General features: G+C 46.0%; 2 protein-coding genes across 3 annotated transcripts in view; one reads left to right on the forward strand and one right to left on the reverse strand.

Moving 5' to 3' along the window:
• xpnpep3 (X-prolyl aminopeptidase 3, mitochondrial) overlaps positions 1-14223 on the reverse strand; it is a 40481-nt gene extending 26258 nt beyond the window's left edge. For both annotated transcript variants that reach the window (XM_043679910.1, XM_043679911.1), the window contains exons 1-3: positions 14028-14223; positions 13248-13364; positions 11116-11523 (exon numbers count right to left, since the gene is read on the reverse strand). In XM_043679910.1, coding sequence (XP_043535845.1) covers positions 11116-11523; positions 13248-13364; positions 14028-14085 — 583 coding nt within the window. In that variant the 5' untranslated portion in view covers positions 14086-14223. The remainder of the gene's footprint in view (positions 1-11115; positions 11524-13247; positions 13365-14027) is intronic.
• A 233-nt stretch (positions 14224-14456) lies between these two features.
• Positions 14457-17916, forward strand: part of st13 (ST13 Hsp70 interacting protein) — a 44414-nt gene continuing 40954 nt past the window's right edge. The window contains exon 1 of the mRNA XM_043679913.1: positions 14457-14741. Coding sequence (XP_043535848.1) covers positions 14632-14741 — 110 coding nt within the window. The 5' untranslated portion in view covers positions 14457-14631. The remainder of the gene's footprint in view (positions 14742-17916) is intronic.

The raw sequence follows: 17916 nt of genomic DNA on the forward strand, positions 1-17916 counted from the left end.
TTTTCCAGCTGTCCCTTTACCTGCGAACATCTGCCCCCAATCAACTTTTGAAAGTTTTTGCCTAATACCATCAAAATTGGCCTTCCTCCAACTTAGAAGTTTTAATTTTAGATCCAGTCTATCCTTTTCCATCACTATTTTAAAATAATACAATTATGGTCGCTGGTCCCAAAGTGCTCCCCCACTGACACCTGCCCTGCCTTATTTCCCAAGAGTAGGTCAAGGTTTGCACCTTCTCGAGAAGGTACATCCACATACTGAATCAGAAAATTGTCTTGTAAACACTCAACAAATCCGTCTCCATCTAAACCTTTAACACTGCTCCCTATGTTTGGAAAGTTAAAATCCTCTATCAAAACCACCCTATTATTCTTATAAATAATTGAAATCTCCTTACAAATTTGTTTCTCAATTTCCCGCTGTCTATTAGAGGGTCTATAATGCAATCCCAATAAGGTGACCATCCCTTTCTTATTTCTCAGTTCCACCCAAATAACTTCCTGGATGTATTACCAGGAATATCCTCCCTAAGTACAGTCGCAATGTTATCCCTTATCATAAATTCCACTCATCATCCTCTCCTGCACCCCCTTCTATCCTTCCTGTAGCATTTGTATCCTGGAACATTAAGCTGCCAGTCCTGCCTATCCTTGAGCCATGTTTCTGTAATTACTATGATATCCCAGTCCCATGTTCCTAACCACGCCCTGAGTTCATCTGCCTTCCCTGTTAGGCCCCTTGCATCGAAATAAATGCAATTGATCAGTCCTACCTCATTCTCTGCTTTGTTTCTACCTGCCCTGACTGTTTGACTTGCTCCTTTTCCCAACTGAACCAGTCTCAGACTGTTTTCTTTCCTCAGTATTTCCCCGAGTCACCCTCACCCCCCACATTACTAGTTTAAATCCTCCTGAGCAAATGTTCCTGCCAGTATATTAGTCCCCTTCCAATTCAGGTGCAATCCATCCTTCTTATACAGGTCACTTCTACCCCAGAAAAGATTCTAATGATCCAAAAATCCTCTGCACCAGCTCCTCAGCCACGCACTCATCTACTCTATCCTCCTATTCCTCCCATCACTAGCTTGAGGAACTCCTTTTTAAATTCCTGTCAAACTTTCTAAAATCTCATTCTTTTCCCTTGTTATGTTATTAGTTCCAATGTGCACAATGACATCCTGCTGGTCCCTCTCCCCTTTGAGAACATTCTGCACCCTCTCTGAGATATGCTTGATCTTGGCACCAGGGAGACAATACACCATTCTGATGTCTTGCTGCCAGCTGCAGAAACATCTGTCTGTACCACTGACTAGAGAGTCCCCCATCACCATCGATTGCTTGGAACCTGACATATCCCTCGTTACCTTAGAGCCAGTCTTGGTATCAGAAACTTGCCTGTTTGTGCTACATTCTCCTGAGAGTCCATCACCCCCTACATTTTCCAAAGCAGATGGGGACAGCCACAGGAAACTCCTGTATTACCTGCCTCCCTCTCCTTTCCTGGGGGTAACCCATCTTCCTGACTGTATCTCCCTTCCTGTAGCTGTCATCCATCACACTCTCACTGGAGATTGGCAAAGGAAGGACTTGCTGGGGCTCAGGGAGGGAACATTTGCTGACGGGATGGCTCTGACTGATTTTTTGCATTACCTCTCGGGTTTCTTGCAACTGACTGTGAGACCTTCATGATGATGAGATATATGAAGTGCAACAGGCTTTGCATCACTTCTAACCATTTCCTCCTCACTGGCCATAACCAGCCCTCAGAGCACTTACACCTCTATGCCAGGAAACTCCAGCTAAGCCAAGAAGAATAGGTGAAGGGGAACAGTAGGCGAGACTGGGATTGAGAATAAGCAGCTTTCAATAAAACTGTCACCCTTAGAGACATCTGGACTCTGAACGCTTGGCTAAAGGCAAGAGAAGACAGTGTCGATTCACTAAGTGACAGCGTGGAGAACAGCGTCTAACACATTGCCATCTGATGCCAGGCATAAAAGCCGACAGAAGCATTCCTGTCGTGTTCGTGAATAGAATCTACAACATCAATAAGAGTTTTGTTTTTTTCTGGTACAGAACAATGTTGGCCAAAGTACACAGTGAGTTAGCTGAGAAGCTGATTCGGATTGTGGGTGACTTTATGCATTGCGTGAGTTCTGCTCTGCCAGTCAGGTGAAGAAGGCCATTGTGGCTAAGGTTATCAATGAGATTAAAATGGTCAGAAAGCACTTCTTAATAATCACCATTCTTTGCGGCCAGTTCCAGGTGATGCACAGCCTGCAAAGGAAGATCAGCTACAGTCGAGACAGGGAAGAGAACCAAAATTGTTTGAAGTCTACCATGCCTATGAGGAAGCAGAGGTATCTGTGGCTAATATAGTGCCTGATCAGGGCCCTGTGGAACAGTATCCACGCATAATCAGGCTACCACAGATGGAGACATGGACATCCGATTTCTGAGTACTGTATTAATTCAATCTTTGAGGAGCACCCACTAGCAACTGCACAAAACAGCAGGATAAAGCATTTGCTTTGTTCCACCTTGATGGAAAATTGCACTGTGCACTGGCCCCTCACAATGATGCCCAGGATGAGGAGCACGCCTACCTGACATGGTGAGGGAGCAATGAGGATACAGGCAAGTATACTGAGGGAATAGTTATGAAAACAGACATGCACACAGAAGGATCAGTGAGGATACACAAAGGAACACTGAGGGAGCAGTGACGATACATGCACACTGAGGGAGCAGTGAGGACACAGGCACACTGAGGGAGCAGTGAGGGTACAGGCACAATGAGGGAGCAGTGAGGACAAAGGCACAATGAGGGATCAGTGAGGATACATGCACACTGAGGGAGCAGTGAGGACACAGGCACACTGAGGGAGCAGTGAGGATGCTGGCACACAGAGGGAGCAGTGAGAACACGGGCATACTGAGGGATCAGTGAGGACACAGGAACACTGAGGGAGCTGTGAGGATACAGGCAGACTGAGGGATCAGTGAGGATTCAGGCACACTGAGGGATTGGTGAGGATACAGGTACACCAAGGGAGCAGTGAGGACACAGGCACACTGAGGGAGCAGGGAGGACACAGGCACACTGTGGGAGCAGTGAGGACACAGGCAAGCACACTGTGGGAGCAGTGAGGACACAGGCACACTGAGGGAGCAGTGAGGACACAGGCATGCTGAGGGATCGGTGAAAGGGTGCAGTGAGGATACAGGCAGGCACACCGAGCGAGCAGTGAGGACACAGGCAGGCACACTGAGGGATCAGTGAGGATACAGGCACACCGAGGGAGCAGTGAAGACACAAGCATACTGAGGGAGCAGTGAGGTTACAGGCACACTGAGGGAGCAATGGGGATACAGGCACACCGAGGGATCAGTGGGGATACAGGCACACTGAGGGAGCAGTGAGGATACAGGAACACTGAGGGAGCAGTGAGGATACAGGCACACTGAGGGAACAATGGGGTTACAGGCAGACTGAGGGATCAGTGAGGACACAGGCACACCGAGGGACCAGTGAGGGTACAGGCACACTGAGAGAGCAGTGAGGACACAGGCACACCGAGGGACCAGTGAGGGTACAGACACACTGAGGGAGCAGTGAGGACACAGGCACACTGAGGGAGCAGTGAGGATGCAGGCACACTGAGGGAGCAGTGAGATACAGGCAGGCACACTGAGCGAGCAGTGAGGATACAGGCAGGCACACAGAGTGAGCAGTGAGGATACAGGGAGGCACACTGAGGAAGAAGTGAGGATACAGGCAGGCACACTGAGGGAGCAGTGAGGATACAGGCAGGCACACAGAGTGAGCAGTGAGGATACAGGGAGGCACACTGAGGGAGAAGTGAGGATACAGGCAGGCACACTGAGGGAGCAGTGAGGATACAGGCAGGCACACTGAGGGAGCAGTGATATACAGGCAGGCACACCGAGTGAGCAGTGAGGATACAGGCAGGCACACCGTGGGAGCAGCGATGATACAGGCAGGCACACTGAGGGAGCAGCGATGATACAGGCAGGCACACTGAGGGAGCAGTGAGGATACAGGCAGGCACACCGTGGGAGCAGTGAGGATACAGGCAGGCACACCGTGGGAGCAGTGAGCATACAGGCAGGCACACCGTGGGAGCAGTGAGGATACAGACAGGCACACTGTGGGAGCAGTGAGATACAGGCAGCCACGCTAAGGGAGCAGTGAGGATACAGGCACACCGAGGGATCAGTGAGGATATAGACACACTGAGGGAGCAGTGAGGATACCGGCACACCGAGGGATCAGTGAGGATACAGGCACACCGTGGGAGCAATGAGGATACAGGCAGGCACACCATGGGAGCAGTGAGATATAGGTAGCCACACTGAGGGAGCAGTGAGGATACCAGCACACCAAGGGATCAGTGAGGATATAGGCACAACGAGGGAGCAGTGAGGACACAGGCACACCGAGGGATCAGTAAGGATACAGGCACACTGAGGGAGCAGCAGAGAGGATAGAGGCACACTGAGGGAGCAGTGAGGTTACAGGCACACCGAGGGATCAGTGATGATACAGGCACACCGAGGGAGCAGTGTGGATATAGGCACACTGAGGGAGCAGTGAGGACACATGCACATTGAGGGTGCAGTGAGGACACAGGCACACTGAGGGAGCAGTGAGGACACAAGCAGGCACACTGTGGGAGCAGTGAGATACAGGCAGCCACACTGAAGGAGCAGTGAGGATACAGGCAGGCACACTGTGGGAGTAGCGAGGATACAGGCAGGCACACTGTGGGAACAGTGAGGATACATGCAGGCACACCATGGGAGCAGCGAGGATACAGGCAGGCACACTGTGGAAGCAGTGAGATACAGGCAGGCACACTGTGGAAGCAGTGAGGATACAGGCAGGCACACAGAGCGAGCAGTGAGATACCGGCAGGCAGACTGTGGGAGCTGAGAGATACAGTCAGGCACACTGTGGGAGCACTGAGGCACAGGCAGCCACACTGTGGGATCAGTGAGATACAGGCAGGCACACTGAGGGAGCAGTGAGGATACAGGCACACTGAGGGAGCAGTGAGGACACAGACACACCGAGGGAGCAGTGAGGACACAGGCACACTGATGGAGCAGTGAGGACACAGGCACACTGAGGGAGCAGTGAGGACACAGGTAGGCACACTGAGGGAGCAGTGAGATACAGGCAGCCACACTGAGGGAGTAGTGAGGATACAGGCAGGCACACTGTGGGAGCAGTGAGATACAGGCAGGCACACTGAGAGAGCAGTGAGGATACAGGCAGGCACACTGTGGGAGCAGTGAGTTACAGGCAGGCACACTATGGGTGCAGTGAGATACAGGCAGACACACTGTGGGAGCAGTGAGATAAAGGCAGGCACACTGAGGGAGCAGTGAGGATACAGGCAGGCAACTGTGGGAGCTGTGAGATACAGGCAGGCACACTGAGAGAGCAGTGAGGATACAGGCAGGCACACTGTGGGAGCAGTGAGATACAGGCAGGCACACTGAGAGAGCAGTGAGGATACAGGCAGGCACACTATGGGTGCAGTGAGATACAGGCAGGCACACTGTGGGAGCAGTGAGATACAGGCAGGCACAATGTGGGAGCAGTGAGGATACAGGCAGGCACACCGTGGGAGCATTGAGATACAGGCAGGCACACTGTGAGAGCAGTGAGATACAGGCAGGCAGGCTATGGGAGCTGTGAGATATAGGCAGGTATACTGTGGGAGCACTGAGATACAGGCAGCCACACCACGGGAGCAGTGAGATACAGGCAGGCACACTGTGGGAGCAGTGAGATACAGGCAGGCACAATGTGGGAGCAGTGAGGATACAGGCAGGCACACTGAGGGAGCAGTAAGATACAGGCAGACACACTGTGGGAACAGTGAGATACAGGCAGACTCGCTGTGGGGGCAGTGAGGATACAGGTACACCAAGGGATTGGAGAGGATACTGGCAGGCACAGGCAGCTTTGAGAATAAAGTGGAGGTGCACCAAAGGAGCATTGCGGATACAGGTGCACTGGGAACATGGTGAGGATGGAGGCACACTGATGGAGCAGTGAGAATAGGCAATCACTAATGGATACAAGTGCAGCATAGGATCCATGCCAATCAAAACGTATAAGTGGAGAATTGAGCTCACCATGCAGGGACTGCGTGCATGGACTGAACTGCAGTGCTGGACCAGCGCAGCTTTTAATCTTAACCCAATAGGTTTTTTATTGTGCACTTGCTCATTTGTTTCCTTGGATGTTATTCCTGCAGCACACTTTGCAGAAGACTGAAATGAACATTGTTAGACTGTGCTTCAAGCTTCATTGACATTCACTCTCCTCTGCTTTCCACTACTCCATCTAATGAACCACCTATCCCACAGGTAATCTGTCAGGACTTGGTTGTTTAATTACCAAATTGTGAGCATTGCCAACAAATGGAGGCATGTATTTAAATCAATTGTACTATCCAGTCCCTTTGTGAAAAATGGTCGTGACATCTACATTCTATCACACAACTACTGTATTCATTGTAATGACAGAACACGTGTATGCTGCTCGGCCCCTCACTGATGAATAAAAGCCTTTTCTCAGTTTGGCTATTTGACAGATGGTTAAGGATCAAGTACATTGCTGTTACGTCTGGAGTCCCTATTACAGCACTGAGATCTATTGAGCTCAAAATTACTGTGGTAAGAGATATTTTTGAAGTTTTGAACCAATTTAATTACTAAACAATACTTGACACTGAAGTTGTTTACAGGGTAATCGATCACAATGGGATTGGAGATTTACCAATTGTCTTTTAACAGGATTATGACCCCTTGTGAGGCAGTAGGATGGTTCATTTCACAGTGTGAGACTGAGTTGGGACTTTCAGCCCGTACAGCAAAAGGTGCAATGTATGTGTGAAAGTTCAACTTCTAAACATTCTCTCTGCTTCTCCAAGGTAATGCGTTGGATGCTGCTTCTGTCTGACATATTAGCATTGTCTGCTATTAAACAATATTTTGCAAAAACTAAATGCCCGCATCTCATTTGTTTCTTTTATTTCGGTTCTTCCTGTTTAACAGCACATGGAAGTTCTTAAGTATTGTCTGAACCCCATGCCCCATGATTGGTACAATAAAATTAGTCACTTCAGTAAAGCCTCTAAAACATTTACCTATCTTACATCGTGGATGATGGGGTGCTTTGATTGTTCCAAACATAAAATATTTAGGCTGCGTGTTCGACTGAGTTAATGGATGACCAGAACCACCAAACCTATCTTTTACATTTCTCTCTCTCTCTCACACAAGGCAATGACCATTCGTTGGAGTGGGGGTTCAGCAGTTACTGGTTACCCATGAGATCTTGATTTTTGAGACATAACAATAAGAGAGGGAGAAAATAATTCCCTGTGGTGACAACATACTTCAGCTCACATTCAATTAAAAGAAATTACCTATTTATTTTGCCTAACACTTGCATTTGTAACATGCATCAGACAACTTCATTGATCAGAGAAGTCTCCAGCTATTGTGTGACATTGTATAGAAAAGCAGTTATTTAACACATTCTGAATATATTACGACCAGTCCCCGCTGGTGTCTCTGTACCCGCCATTCCCTTGCCCCCCCCCGCTTTGTAACCCAGCCCTCCCCAGCAAATGCACTGCCCTGCCAGCAGCGGAATGCCATGCCTGGCTGATATTGCACCTATGGAACTTAAACGAGGAGGTAGCTTGGTGCAAAATCAGCCCAGACCCCAGGTATGGCTTCCTAGCTCTGGGAAGGGAGAAGGTACTGTAAAAGGTCAGGGAGGGGTAAAGTCTAATGTCTGAAAGTTAATAATGAAGACTCGACAGGGCAATTGACTTCAGTTCAATTCTGATCTTTCCTGACCTGCAGACTCTTCTGGGGAAGCTCCTCTTGGTCAGCCCCATCTTCCCGTGTCCTGTTCTCACATCTAACTGGAACAGTTGGCAGTACAATCTAAGTTGGCTCAGCTCTTCTGCTTCCAACATTCATAACTACATAGAGGGGCCTCTGCTTCGGTGCAGCCTTCGGCTTGTGACACCTTGTTACCTACCAATCCCCCTGCCAGTGGAATCAGTTGCTCCCTGCTTACCATGGCAAAACTAGTTGTAGTTGTGAACATCTTCGGTCAGTCTTTCATTAATCTCCTCTACTCTCAAAGACAACCTCTCCAGTCATCTCACATAACTGAGCTTTGCACATTTGCGTATCTGAATTCCAAATCCATTTTCAGTCAGCCAAACTTGTCAACTGGCCTCATTAGTCACTGCGGCCGTCACTGCAAGGCTAGCAGTTGTTACTCATCCTAACAACGGTGTTTTGTTTTCTCTCTCCTTCACAGAAAGAGCGGGAGCAGCAGAGGAAGTGACGGCAAGCAGAGGGGCAGCCGGGACTGTACTGCGCTGTATTCTTCTATGTTCTATGTTCTATGTTCTAATTGCCCTGGAGATTGGCTTTCCAGAATATTTCAGCAGGCAGCTAAGAGTTAACCACATTGTTGCAGATCTGCAGACAGATTCAATTCCCTAAAGGACATTAGTAACCAGAGTGTTCTTAAAACAATAGTTACATGGTTGCCATTCACCACATGTTTCATTTCAGATTTTATTAAATTGAAATTTCACCATCTACCATGGCAGTACCCATGTCCCCAGACCACCCTGGATTAACCATCCAAAGATATTACTGCTTTGCCTCTATGTGTAACAAATATCAGGTTCCACTGCTACTCTGAAAATTCAAGCTTTTCCACCACCAAAAGCTTTACGTAGGCCTTTATGTATATAACAGAACATTATAGCGCAGTACAAGCCCTTTGGCCCTCGATGTTGCGCTGACCTATGAAACCAATCCGAAGCCTATCAGTTAGCAAATTTCTTGTCCAAACCGCTAAATCACCCACAATTCCATGCCTCTGTATTTTCTACAATAGTCTACCGTGCAGCTTTAACAAAGACCTTGAACTTAGGAGCATCCCAGTCAATGTAGCTCTTGCCACTGAGATTACCATTTGATTGTTACAAATGTGGATGAAGTCACTGCAGGAGGTACTACATTTCTGGTCCTGGGTTCCATATCACAAGAAACCCACTGTTTAAGGCAGCATAGTGGCTCACTGGTTAATACTGCTGCCTCACAACACCAGGAACCAGGGTTTGCTTGTACCCTTGGGCGACAGTCTATGTGGAGTCTGCAATTCCCCCCGTGTCTGCATTGGTTTCCTCCGGTTGCTCTGGTTTCCTCCCATAGTCCCCTGGGTTCCTAAAGAAGGGCTTATGCCCGAAATGTCGATTCTCCTGTTCCTTGGATGCTGCCTGACCTGCTGTGCTTTTCCAGCAACACATTTTCAGCTCTGATCTCCAGCATCTACAGTCCTCACTTTTTCCTCCCATAGTCCAAAGATGTGCAGGCTAGGTGAATTGGACATGCCAAATTGCCCAGTGTCCAGGGATATGCAGGCTAGGTGACTGGTCATGGGAAATGCAGGGGTGTGGGTCTGGGTGGGATGCTCTTCAGAGGGTTGGTGCAGACTTGAGGGGCCGAATGGCATGCTTCCCCATAGTTGGGATTCTATGCAAAGCACATCAAATTTACATTAAAGGGTGGAAAAGTCAGTTAGACCGGATTCATTAGGAAAGCTCAAGAACATAGGCATTGAACACATTTTCAGGACCTTGTTTTCAGCAGATCACCCACAACTCCACCCAAACCAATCTCATTTATGAGCGATTATTGAGTAGCAGCTATTCATATTTTTACATTTGTCACATAAAGTTGCTTAACACTAAGTCCATCATCTACAAAATATATGTCAGGAGTGTAATGGAATAGCATCCACTTGCCTGGATGAGGGCAGCTCCAACAACATTCAAGAAACTTGACATGATTCAAGACAAAAAAAATGAGTTGACTGGCGTCCCAGTCATCACCTTAAACATTCACTCCCTCCACCATTGACAGTCATAGAATCATAGAATCCTTACAGAGTGGAAACAGGCCCTGCAGCCCAACAAGCCCACACTGACCCTCCGAAAAGTAACCCACCCAGACCCATTCCCCGACTCTATATTTACCCCTGACTAATGAACCTAACCTACATGTCCCTGAACACTATGGACAATTCAGCATGGCCAATTCACCTGACCTGCACACCTTTGGATGGTGGGAGGAAACTGGAGCACCCGGAGCAAACCCACGCAGACACGGGGAGAATGTGCAAACTTCACACAGACAGTCGCCCGAGGTTGGAATCAAACCTGGGTCCCTGGAGCTGTGAGGCAGCAGTGCTGACCACTGAGGCACTGTGCTGCCCCAAGTCACTGTAGTGTACATTAGCTGCACGATTCACTGCAGAAACTCATGAAGACTATTTCAACAGCACCTTCAAATCAGCAACTTCTACAACTGCGAAGGACAAGAGCAATTGATACAGAGGAGCATCACCACCTGCAAGTTCCCCTCCAAGCCATTCACTATCCTGACTGGAAAATATATCATTTTTCTTTCAAAGTCTCTGTGTCAAAGTCCTGGACCTCCCTCCCTAACACCACTGCGAGTGTCCCTACACGCCAAGGACTACAGCGGTTCAAGGAGGGGGCTCAAAGGCAATTAGGGATGGGGAATAAATGCTTAATTACCACCAGCCACATCATACGAATGAATAACCAGAACGAATGCTAAGATCAAGAAATGTATCATTAAAATTAAAATCTGGTGTGAAGCTATATCAAAAAATAGTTCCTCGTCATTAGGACCATTGATGGAACCACATCAACAGAACTGGCTTCCAGCAAATGAAGATCATTCTTTTTTGTTTGATCATCCCCATGTTTACTATTGGTAAAAATACTGGTTTGTTCACGGCACCTCACCTAGAACACATCCAAAGCAGAAGCAGTGCAGACCTGATGTAGAGCTCCCTCTTCTCTGCTCTGCACAGGATCATAACCTCCAGCATTTTAATTATGACATTTGGTCTCACATTTCTATTCCCCCACGAAAACAATCCCCCTCTGGCTGAGGTTGTCTTTCCAGTCCTATATGTGGTTGCCCACTTACACAAAATGCCACTGACCTTTAAACCTCTGCATGTAAGGTCTAAACTCCTCCGTTGTGTAGGCCTCATCCACACCTGTGAGGGAAACTGCACCATCCACCCCAGAGCGTGGGCCATCCCAGAGTTCTCGGTTCTGATTCCTTCTTTGCACAAATAAGACAGCCTTGTGAGAAGGGAGGCTCTTTCCAGGAATACTGTGGAGCAACAGTATGCTGTCTGGCTCCTGAAAGCCACAGAGGTAGAGGAAATTTGTGTTCTGGTGGAAAGGAAATGGGATGTCATTCGTCATGTAGTAAGTGGGGTGAGACAGCAGAATGATGGCATGGTCAGAAGTCCCCAAGCTCTCGGCCTTTTCGTGGATCAGGCTCAGCAGTTTATGTCGACGTAGGGCATATTCCACCTGTGACAAGCCGGGGGTGACCTCACCTGTTAATGATACAGAAATACAGTCACAGTCTCTGAAATATCACAGCTTCTTGAAGCGCTTTTCATAGAAATAAAACATATTTGAACTTCATAGAAGTGAGGGAGGGAGAACAAGGTGACCATTCTTCCATCTCAGATCAACTATCAGCTGGATTTTCAGCATAATTTTAATTCTGAGAACTGACATTTCCTTTTCTATGAGCAATTCTCCTGATTAATCCAAATCCCACACATATCTGTTGAGATGAATAGCACAGATGAACTTACAACAATGTATCTTTATATAGTACCTTTAATGTAATCAAACATCCAAAGAGAAGCCTCGGGTGACTATTTGTTTGGAGTTTGCACATTCTCCCCGTGTCTGCGTGAGTTTCCTCTGGGTGCTCCAGTTTCCTCCCACAATCCAAAGATGTACGGGCTAGGTGAATTGGCTATGCTAAATTGCACATAGTGTCCAAGGACGTGTAGATTAGGTGCATTAGTCAGGGGTAAATATAGGGCAGGGTGAATAGGTCTGGGTGGGTTTCTCTTTGGAGGGTCGGTGTGGACCTGTTAGGCCAAAGGGTCTGTTTCCACACTGTAGGGATTCTATGATTCTATAATTGTCGCACAAAAGCATTATAAAACAAAATATGACTCTCAGCCAGTTGGTGCTATGATTGGTCAAAGAAGTAGTTTTTAAAAATGTGATTTAAAGGAGGAAAGTGAGACGAGGTGCAAATAGGAGTAGTGAGGGAATTCCAGAGCTTGGCAACTGAAGGAGCAGTCACTGATGATGAAGCAAGTATGTTTGGAAATGCATACAGGGCCAGAAATAGAGGAGCAGAGTTATATCCAAGGTTAAGTTTGACATAATTTTGATTGACAAGGGAGTTAAGGGTGACAGGGAGAAATATTGGAGTCAAAGCCAGATCATTTTAGCCTACTCCTTCTCCTAAGTTGCACATTTTACAATCAATCATAATTTTCAAAAGGGAACATTTTAAGAAAAAAAAATTAACAGGGCTTACGAGGAAAGGGCAGAGGATTGGGAATAACTAGATTGCTCTTTTAAAGAATGAGCAAAGACACAGAGTCCAACTCATCTATGCTGACCAGATATCCTAACCTAATCTAGTCCTATTTGCCAGCACATGGCCCATATCCCTCTAAACCCTTTTTATTCATATACTCATCTAGATGCCTTTTAAATGCTACAATTGTCCCAGCCTCCACTACTTCCCCTGGAAGGTCATTCAATACACACATAACTCTCTGCATGAAAAAGTTGCCCCTTAGGTCCCTTTTATATCTTTCCACTGTCACCCTAAAACTATGCCCCCTAGTTCTGGACTCCCTCACCCCAGGGAAAAGACTTTCTCTAGTTATCCTATCCATGCCCCTCATGATTTTATAAACCTCTACAAGGTCACCCCTCAGCTTCTGATGATCCAGAGAACACTGCACCAGCCTATTCAGCCTCTCCCTAGTAGCCTTCTCCTGCGATGTACCTTTGATACTATTAAATCAGATTGTCCTTAATTTCCACCAATAAAGCCAGTGTTAATGCAGGCCTTTCCAAACCTCCAGGCCTATAACATCTGAAATCAGCAAGGAACAAACATGAACAAGCAAGAAGCTGAATTGCTTGGACTTTGTGGATTCATTTGCCTAGATTTGGAGGCTGATGTCCAACAAACACTTCTTCATCAATCACTCATTTTTTTTCAATGACTTCATACCTGTTTTAAGGAGATGGGGGTGTGTGAAAGGGCTAGGCTGACCGAGATAGCGAGGGGGAAGGTTCTTCTGTCCTGATGATATAATGGAAAATCTCTTGTGGAAGCAAATACTGCATCCTGAAGAATAGAAAGTGCATTTAACATTAAAAACCAGAGAGTCACAGAGTTGTACAGCACAGAAATAGACCCTTTGGTCAACTCGTCCATGCCAACCAGATATCTTAAACTAATCTGGTCCCATTTTGGCCCATATCCCTCTAAACCCTTTGTATTCATATACTCATCCAGATGCCTTTTAAATCTTGTAATTGTACCATCCTCCACCACATCTTTTGAACATCTTCACACTACATTCACACACCTATTAATGGAACCCAAGGCCAAACTAACTCCTGTTCTGACCAATGGTCATAGACCAGAAACATATAATGTTTTCCTTCTCTCTACAGACGCTGGGTACAATTTCCAGCACTTTCTGTTCTTATTTGAAACAATTGCAAGTGCTTCATGAAGGGGGCTTACGAAAGAATAAGATTTTTTAAAAAAGAATTTATAGTTTAAAAAGTTCGTTTGCATTTGGCTATCGGCTTCTCGGACTCATTTGCAGATCCAATGTAGGCTTTCACCATACCCACAAGTCCCTCCACTCCTTCCATCAACTCAATTCAAAATTATTTTTTTTAATTCAGTAGCTTAACGTGACTTAAGCTTCCTAGATAATGTTGGACGTTTATCCAGATGTTAATCAACGTGTTCCTCCTCACAACTTGAGTGTCTAACCTTGAATCTTGAGATTCTTTAAAGCGGTACTGATGTTTCTTAATGTTTTGAGAAACATGATTGACTATATGTCAGTTAGCACCATTTATAAACACTGCACATAAAAATGTATGAACAACATCCATCCTGTCATCTATCTCCAATGTGGCCTCAGAAAGCCACTTCAGGTCAAAGACATCGCTCTAGCCCTTCACAGCCTTGTCGCGTTGTGATGACGAAATGGCGAGCTTCCCGCCTTCCATTGGTCGAAAATTACGCAATCTCGTAAGCCTATTGGTTAGTGAGGAGATCACGTGGATCACGTAGCTAACAGCCGCAGCCGAGATTATGGGTGGTCTCGACATTGCCTAGTTTTTCAAACTCTTCGCTCAGGAAAAATGGCTGGAAGGGTTTTAAAGTACAATAATAAAAATCAAACAGTAAGGAATTGATATCAGAGGTTGATCTGGGTAGTTTCAAGATCAACCCAGGATTTGTAAACAGGCCGTGGGCCGGGTAACAATTTCCAGAAGGTTCCTGCAGGCACGTTCGGAAGCGGCCATGCGCATGCGTGCGAAGGGGGCGGGAGCAGAGGAGAGCTGCAGCGCGCAGTAACTCAGCCAGCATGGACCCGCAGAAACTTCGGGATCTTAGCGCCTTTGTGCAGCTTTGCAAAGGGAATCCGGCCGTGTTGCATATGCCTGAGTTGCGTTTCTTTCGGGAATGGCTGGAAAGGTAAAGATTTCATGAGTGGCACGGGAGGGGGCGTGAGTAGTGTTTTGGAAGAGGGGAGGGGGTGTAGATAGTGTGTGGTGGGGGAGGGGATGTGGGCAATGTACTGGGGGAGCAAACGGGGTGTGGGTAGTATGTGGTGGGGAGGGGATGGGGCAGGGGTTGAGGGCAGGGATTGAGGGCATGAAGTGTGGGAGAAGGTGGGGATGGTTAGGTGTAGAATTGTATTCAGAACGTAGTTGTAAAGCTGAGAGACAATCTGAAAAGATCTTTCAGCTTCCTGTAGAATTGATTTTATACCAGGATTGTGTTTTCAAATCAGAGTTCAACAATTTCTTTGTATATTTGAGCTCCACCAATAAATCTTAAAACTTCACAGTTCAGGGTATTTGCTTCACGTGCAGCGCCATCCCCCATGTAACTGGAACCTCCAAGCATTTTAGGAATTTGTGACACAGCAGGTGTGCAGCAGCTAACACCAACCAACTTTGGTTGTATGGTGGATTGGATAATCATTCACCTACTTTTGTGTAGTGGAGTCTGGATTTCGACAAACAAGCTAGACAGGTTCCATTCATTTTAGACATGTGACACTGTGCCTTGTAATACACACACAGTCTGCTGAAACCATATTACTGTATGTGTATCAGACAAGTGTGCTTCAACAGGTGGTAGTCTTTTTTATTTTGAAAAAAAAAAGACTGAAAAGTAACTTTCAAGGTGATGAAAGTATTGAATGTTCAGAAGATGTTTACACTTGTGCTCAGGGCCAGAATTGCCCACAAAATGTTGAAGTCACTAATAAATCCAATATGGGATTCAGAAGAAATCTTTCAATGTGAGTTGCAAGAATGTGGGATATGTGACTAAGTGGAGTAGTTTAGATGAAGAGCATACATCAGGAAAGCTAGATAACATGTGAAAGATAAAGAAATAGAAAGATATGTTGATTGGATTTGATGTGCACTGTGTTCAGAATAAGTACTGTAGCAGCAATGATCTATTGGGGTGAATGGCTGTTCTGTGTTGAGAATATTGAAAGCTTTTGGCTGAAGGAAAAAATGGAAATCTGTCCAATTATGGTAGTAAATCTGTAAAATTTGCTACTTTCGGTGATTGAAACTAGTTGAGAAGAGATCACATTAACCTGACCTAAGATCTCTTCCATATTAGTAACATGTCTAGCTTGCTTGGAAATATTAATGACCTCGGGTCATTCACAGGTCAGCGCAACATAGAGGGCCGAAGGGCCTGCTCTGCGCTGTATTGTTCTATGTTCAGCTCACTAAGCTTGAATCAAATCACCAAGTTTATACTGCTTTGAAGCATACTGCCTTGGGCTTAGAGTTATGTGCATAGCTAACAGGTTTTAATCCAATGTAGGACTCATCTTCTGTACCTTTTTCAAAGCTTCTATCCATGTGAGAGCATTGAGGCTGAGGAGTGTATTTGTTGAAGCCTAATGTAGGTTTATATATATGTAGCACAAAATGGTGTCCTTTGTTTTGTAATTAATTGCCCTGTGTGCTCAGCTTATTTGCTTTAGATTCATAGTATTAATTGTGGGCCTTTAGAGGCAATGCATTGTAGTATGTCTTTCTTTCACTAGAGGTTCAGCTCTGTTACTTCTCGGGTATATGTTTATTTATCATTATGCTAACCCGTGTGTTACTGAATTGACCATTTTATACCAAATATGAGTCTGTTCCCCAGCACATTGAGATCATGTGTTGCTTAAAAAAAAACATTTTGTCAAAGTCTAATTTTCACTCATCATGGCAATTTACAAGAATATCATTTGGAAAAAGAAGTCCTGAGATTTTAACTCAGTGACTGAAAGAATTGTGACTTTGTGCCAAACTCTATTGATATATGACTGGAAAAGGAACTTGCAGTTGCTGGTCTCAATCACCATTTGTTATTGCAATTCTAGACATTAGCAGTCATAGTTTTGCACGATGCCGTTGAAGTGAGTTCTAGTAGTGCATCTTTGTGGCGACACTGATAGTGGAGGAAGTGCATGTTGAAGTGATGAGCAGGTTGCCTCTCATTCAATTTACTTTGTTCTGATGGTGTTGACCTCCTTGATGACCCACGTTCATCCAGACAATGAGGATTGTTTTCGCCACACCCTTGCTTACGATGTTGTAGATTGTGGTCAGGCTTTGAGGATTCAGTTGGTGAATTACTGCATGATGGAGGAGAAAGTGAGCTCTGCAGATGCTGGAGATCAGAGCTGAAAATGTGTTGCTGGAAAAGTGCAGCAGGTCAGACAGCATCCAGGGAACAGGAGAATCGACGTTTCGGGCATGTTCCTGAAGAAGGGCTTATGCCCGAAACGTCGATTCTCCTGTTCCCTGAATGCTGCCTGACCTGCGCTTTTCCAGCAACACATTTTCAGCTCAGCGAATTACTGCATGATGCCTAGCCTTTGACCTGATCCTGCAGCCGCACTGGCTGACTTGCTTATCCTGTTACAACCAGGATGCTCTCTTTTGTTAATTATTTAACTGATCTAATAACATTTATATTTCCTAGAAATATCTGCATTTAAGTATTGAAATATATCTGTTTAGGGATTATTTATTCTTTTGAGAGTATTGATAGGCTGTTTGAATTTGCATGTATATAATATCAGCATTGAGTGGAAATAAAACATTTACTTTGAAAGAGGAGCTACTTTAGTTGTAAGGGGCCTGTTCGCTGTATACTTGGAATCTGAAACTTTTGTCTAAGAAGTAGTGTCAGAGGAATGACATTCTATTAAGTTGCACCAACAGTTTGTCTTCAGTGGAGTTAAAATATCATTCTGTTTTTTAATAAATCTAAATGGATTAGCAAATGAATTCAGAAGAAAGTGAGGACTGCAGATGCTGGAGATCAGAGCTTAAAAATGTGTTGCTGGAAAAGCGCAGCAGGTCAGGCAGCATCAAAGGAACAGGAGAATCGATGTTTCGGGCATAAGCCCTTCAGGAATGAGGAGGGTGTGCCAAGCAGGCTAAGATAAAAGGTATGGAGGAGGGACTTGGGGGAGGGGTGCTGGGAATACGATAGGTGGAAGGAGGTTAAGGTGAGGGTGATAGGTTAGAGAGGGGGCGGAGAGATCGGGAAGAAGATTGCAGGTCAAGAAGGCAGTGCTGAGTCTGAGGGTTGGGACTGAGAAAAGGTGGGGGGAGGG

Source organism: Chiloscyllium plagiosum, chromosome 39, assembly GCF_004010195.1.
Source record: "Chiloscyllium plagiosum isolate BGI_BamShark_2017 chromosome 39, ASM401019v2, whole genome shotgun sequence".
Taxonomy (NCBI): domain Eukaryota; kingdom Metazoa; phylum Chordata; class Chondrichthyes; order Orectolobiformes; family Hemiscylliidae; genus Chiloscyllium; species Chiloscyllium plagiosum.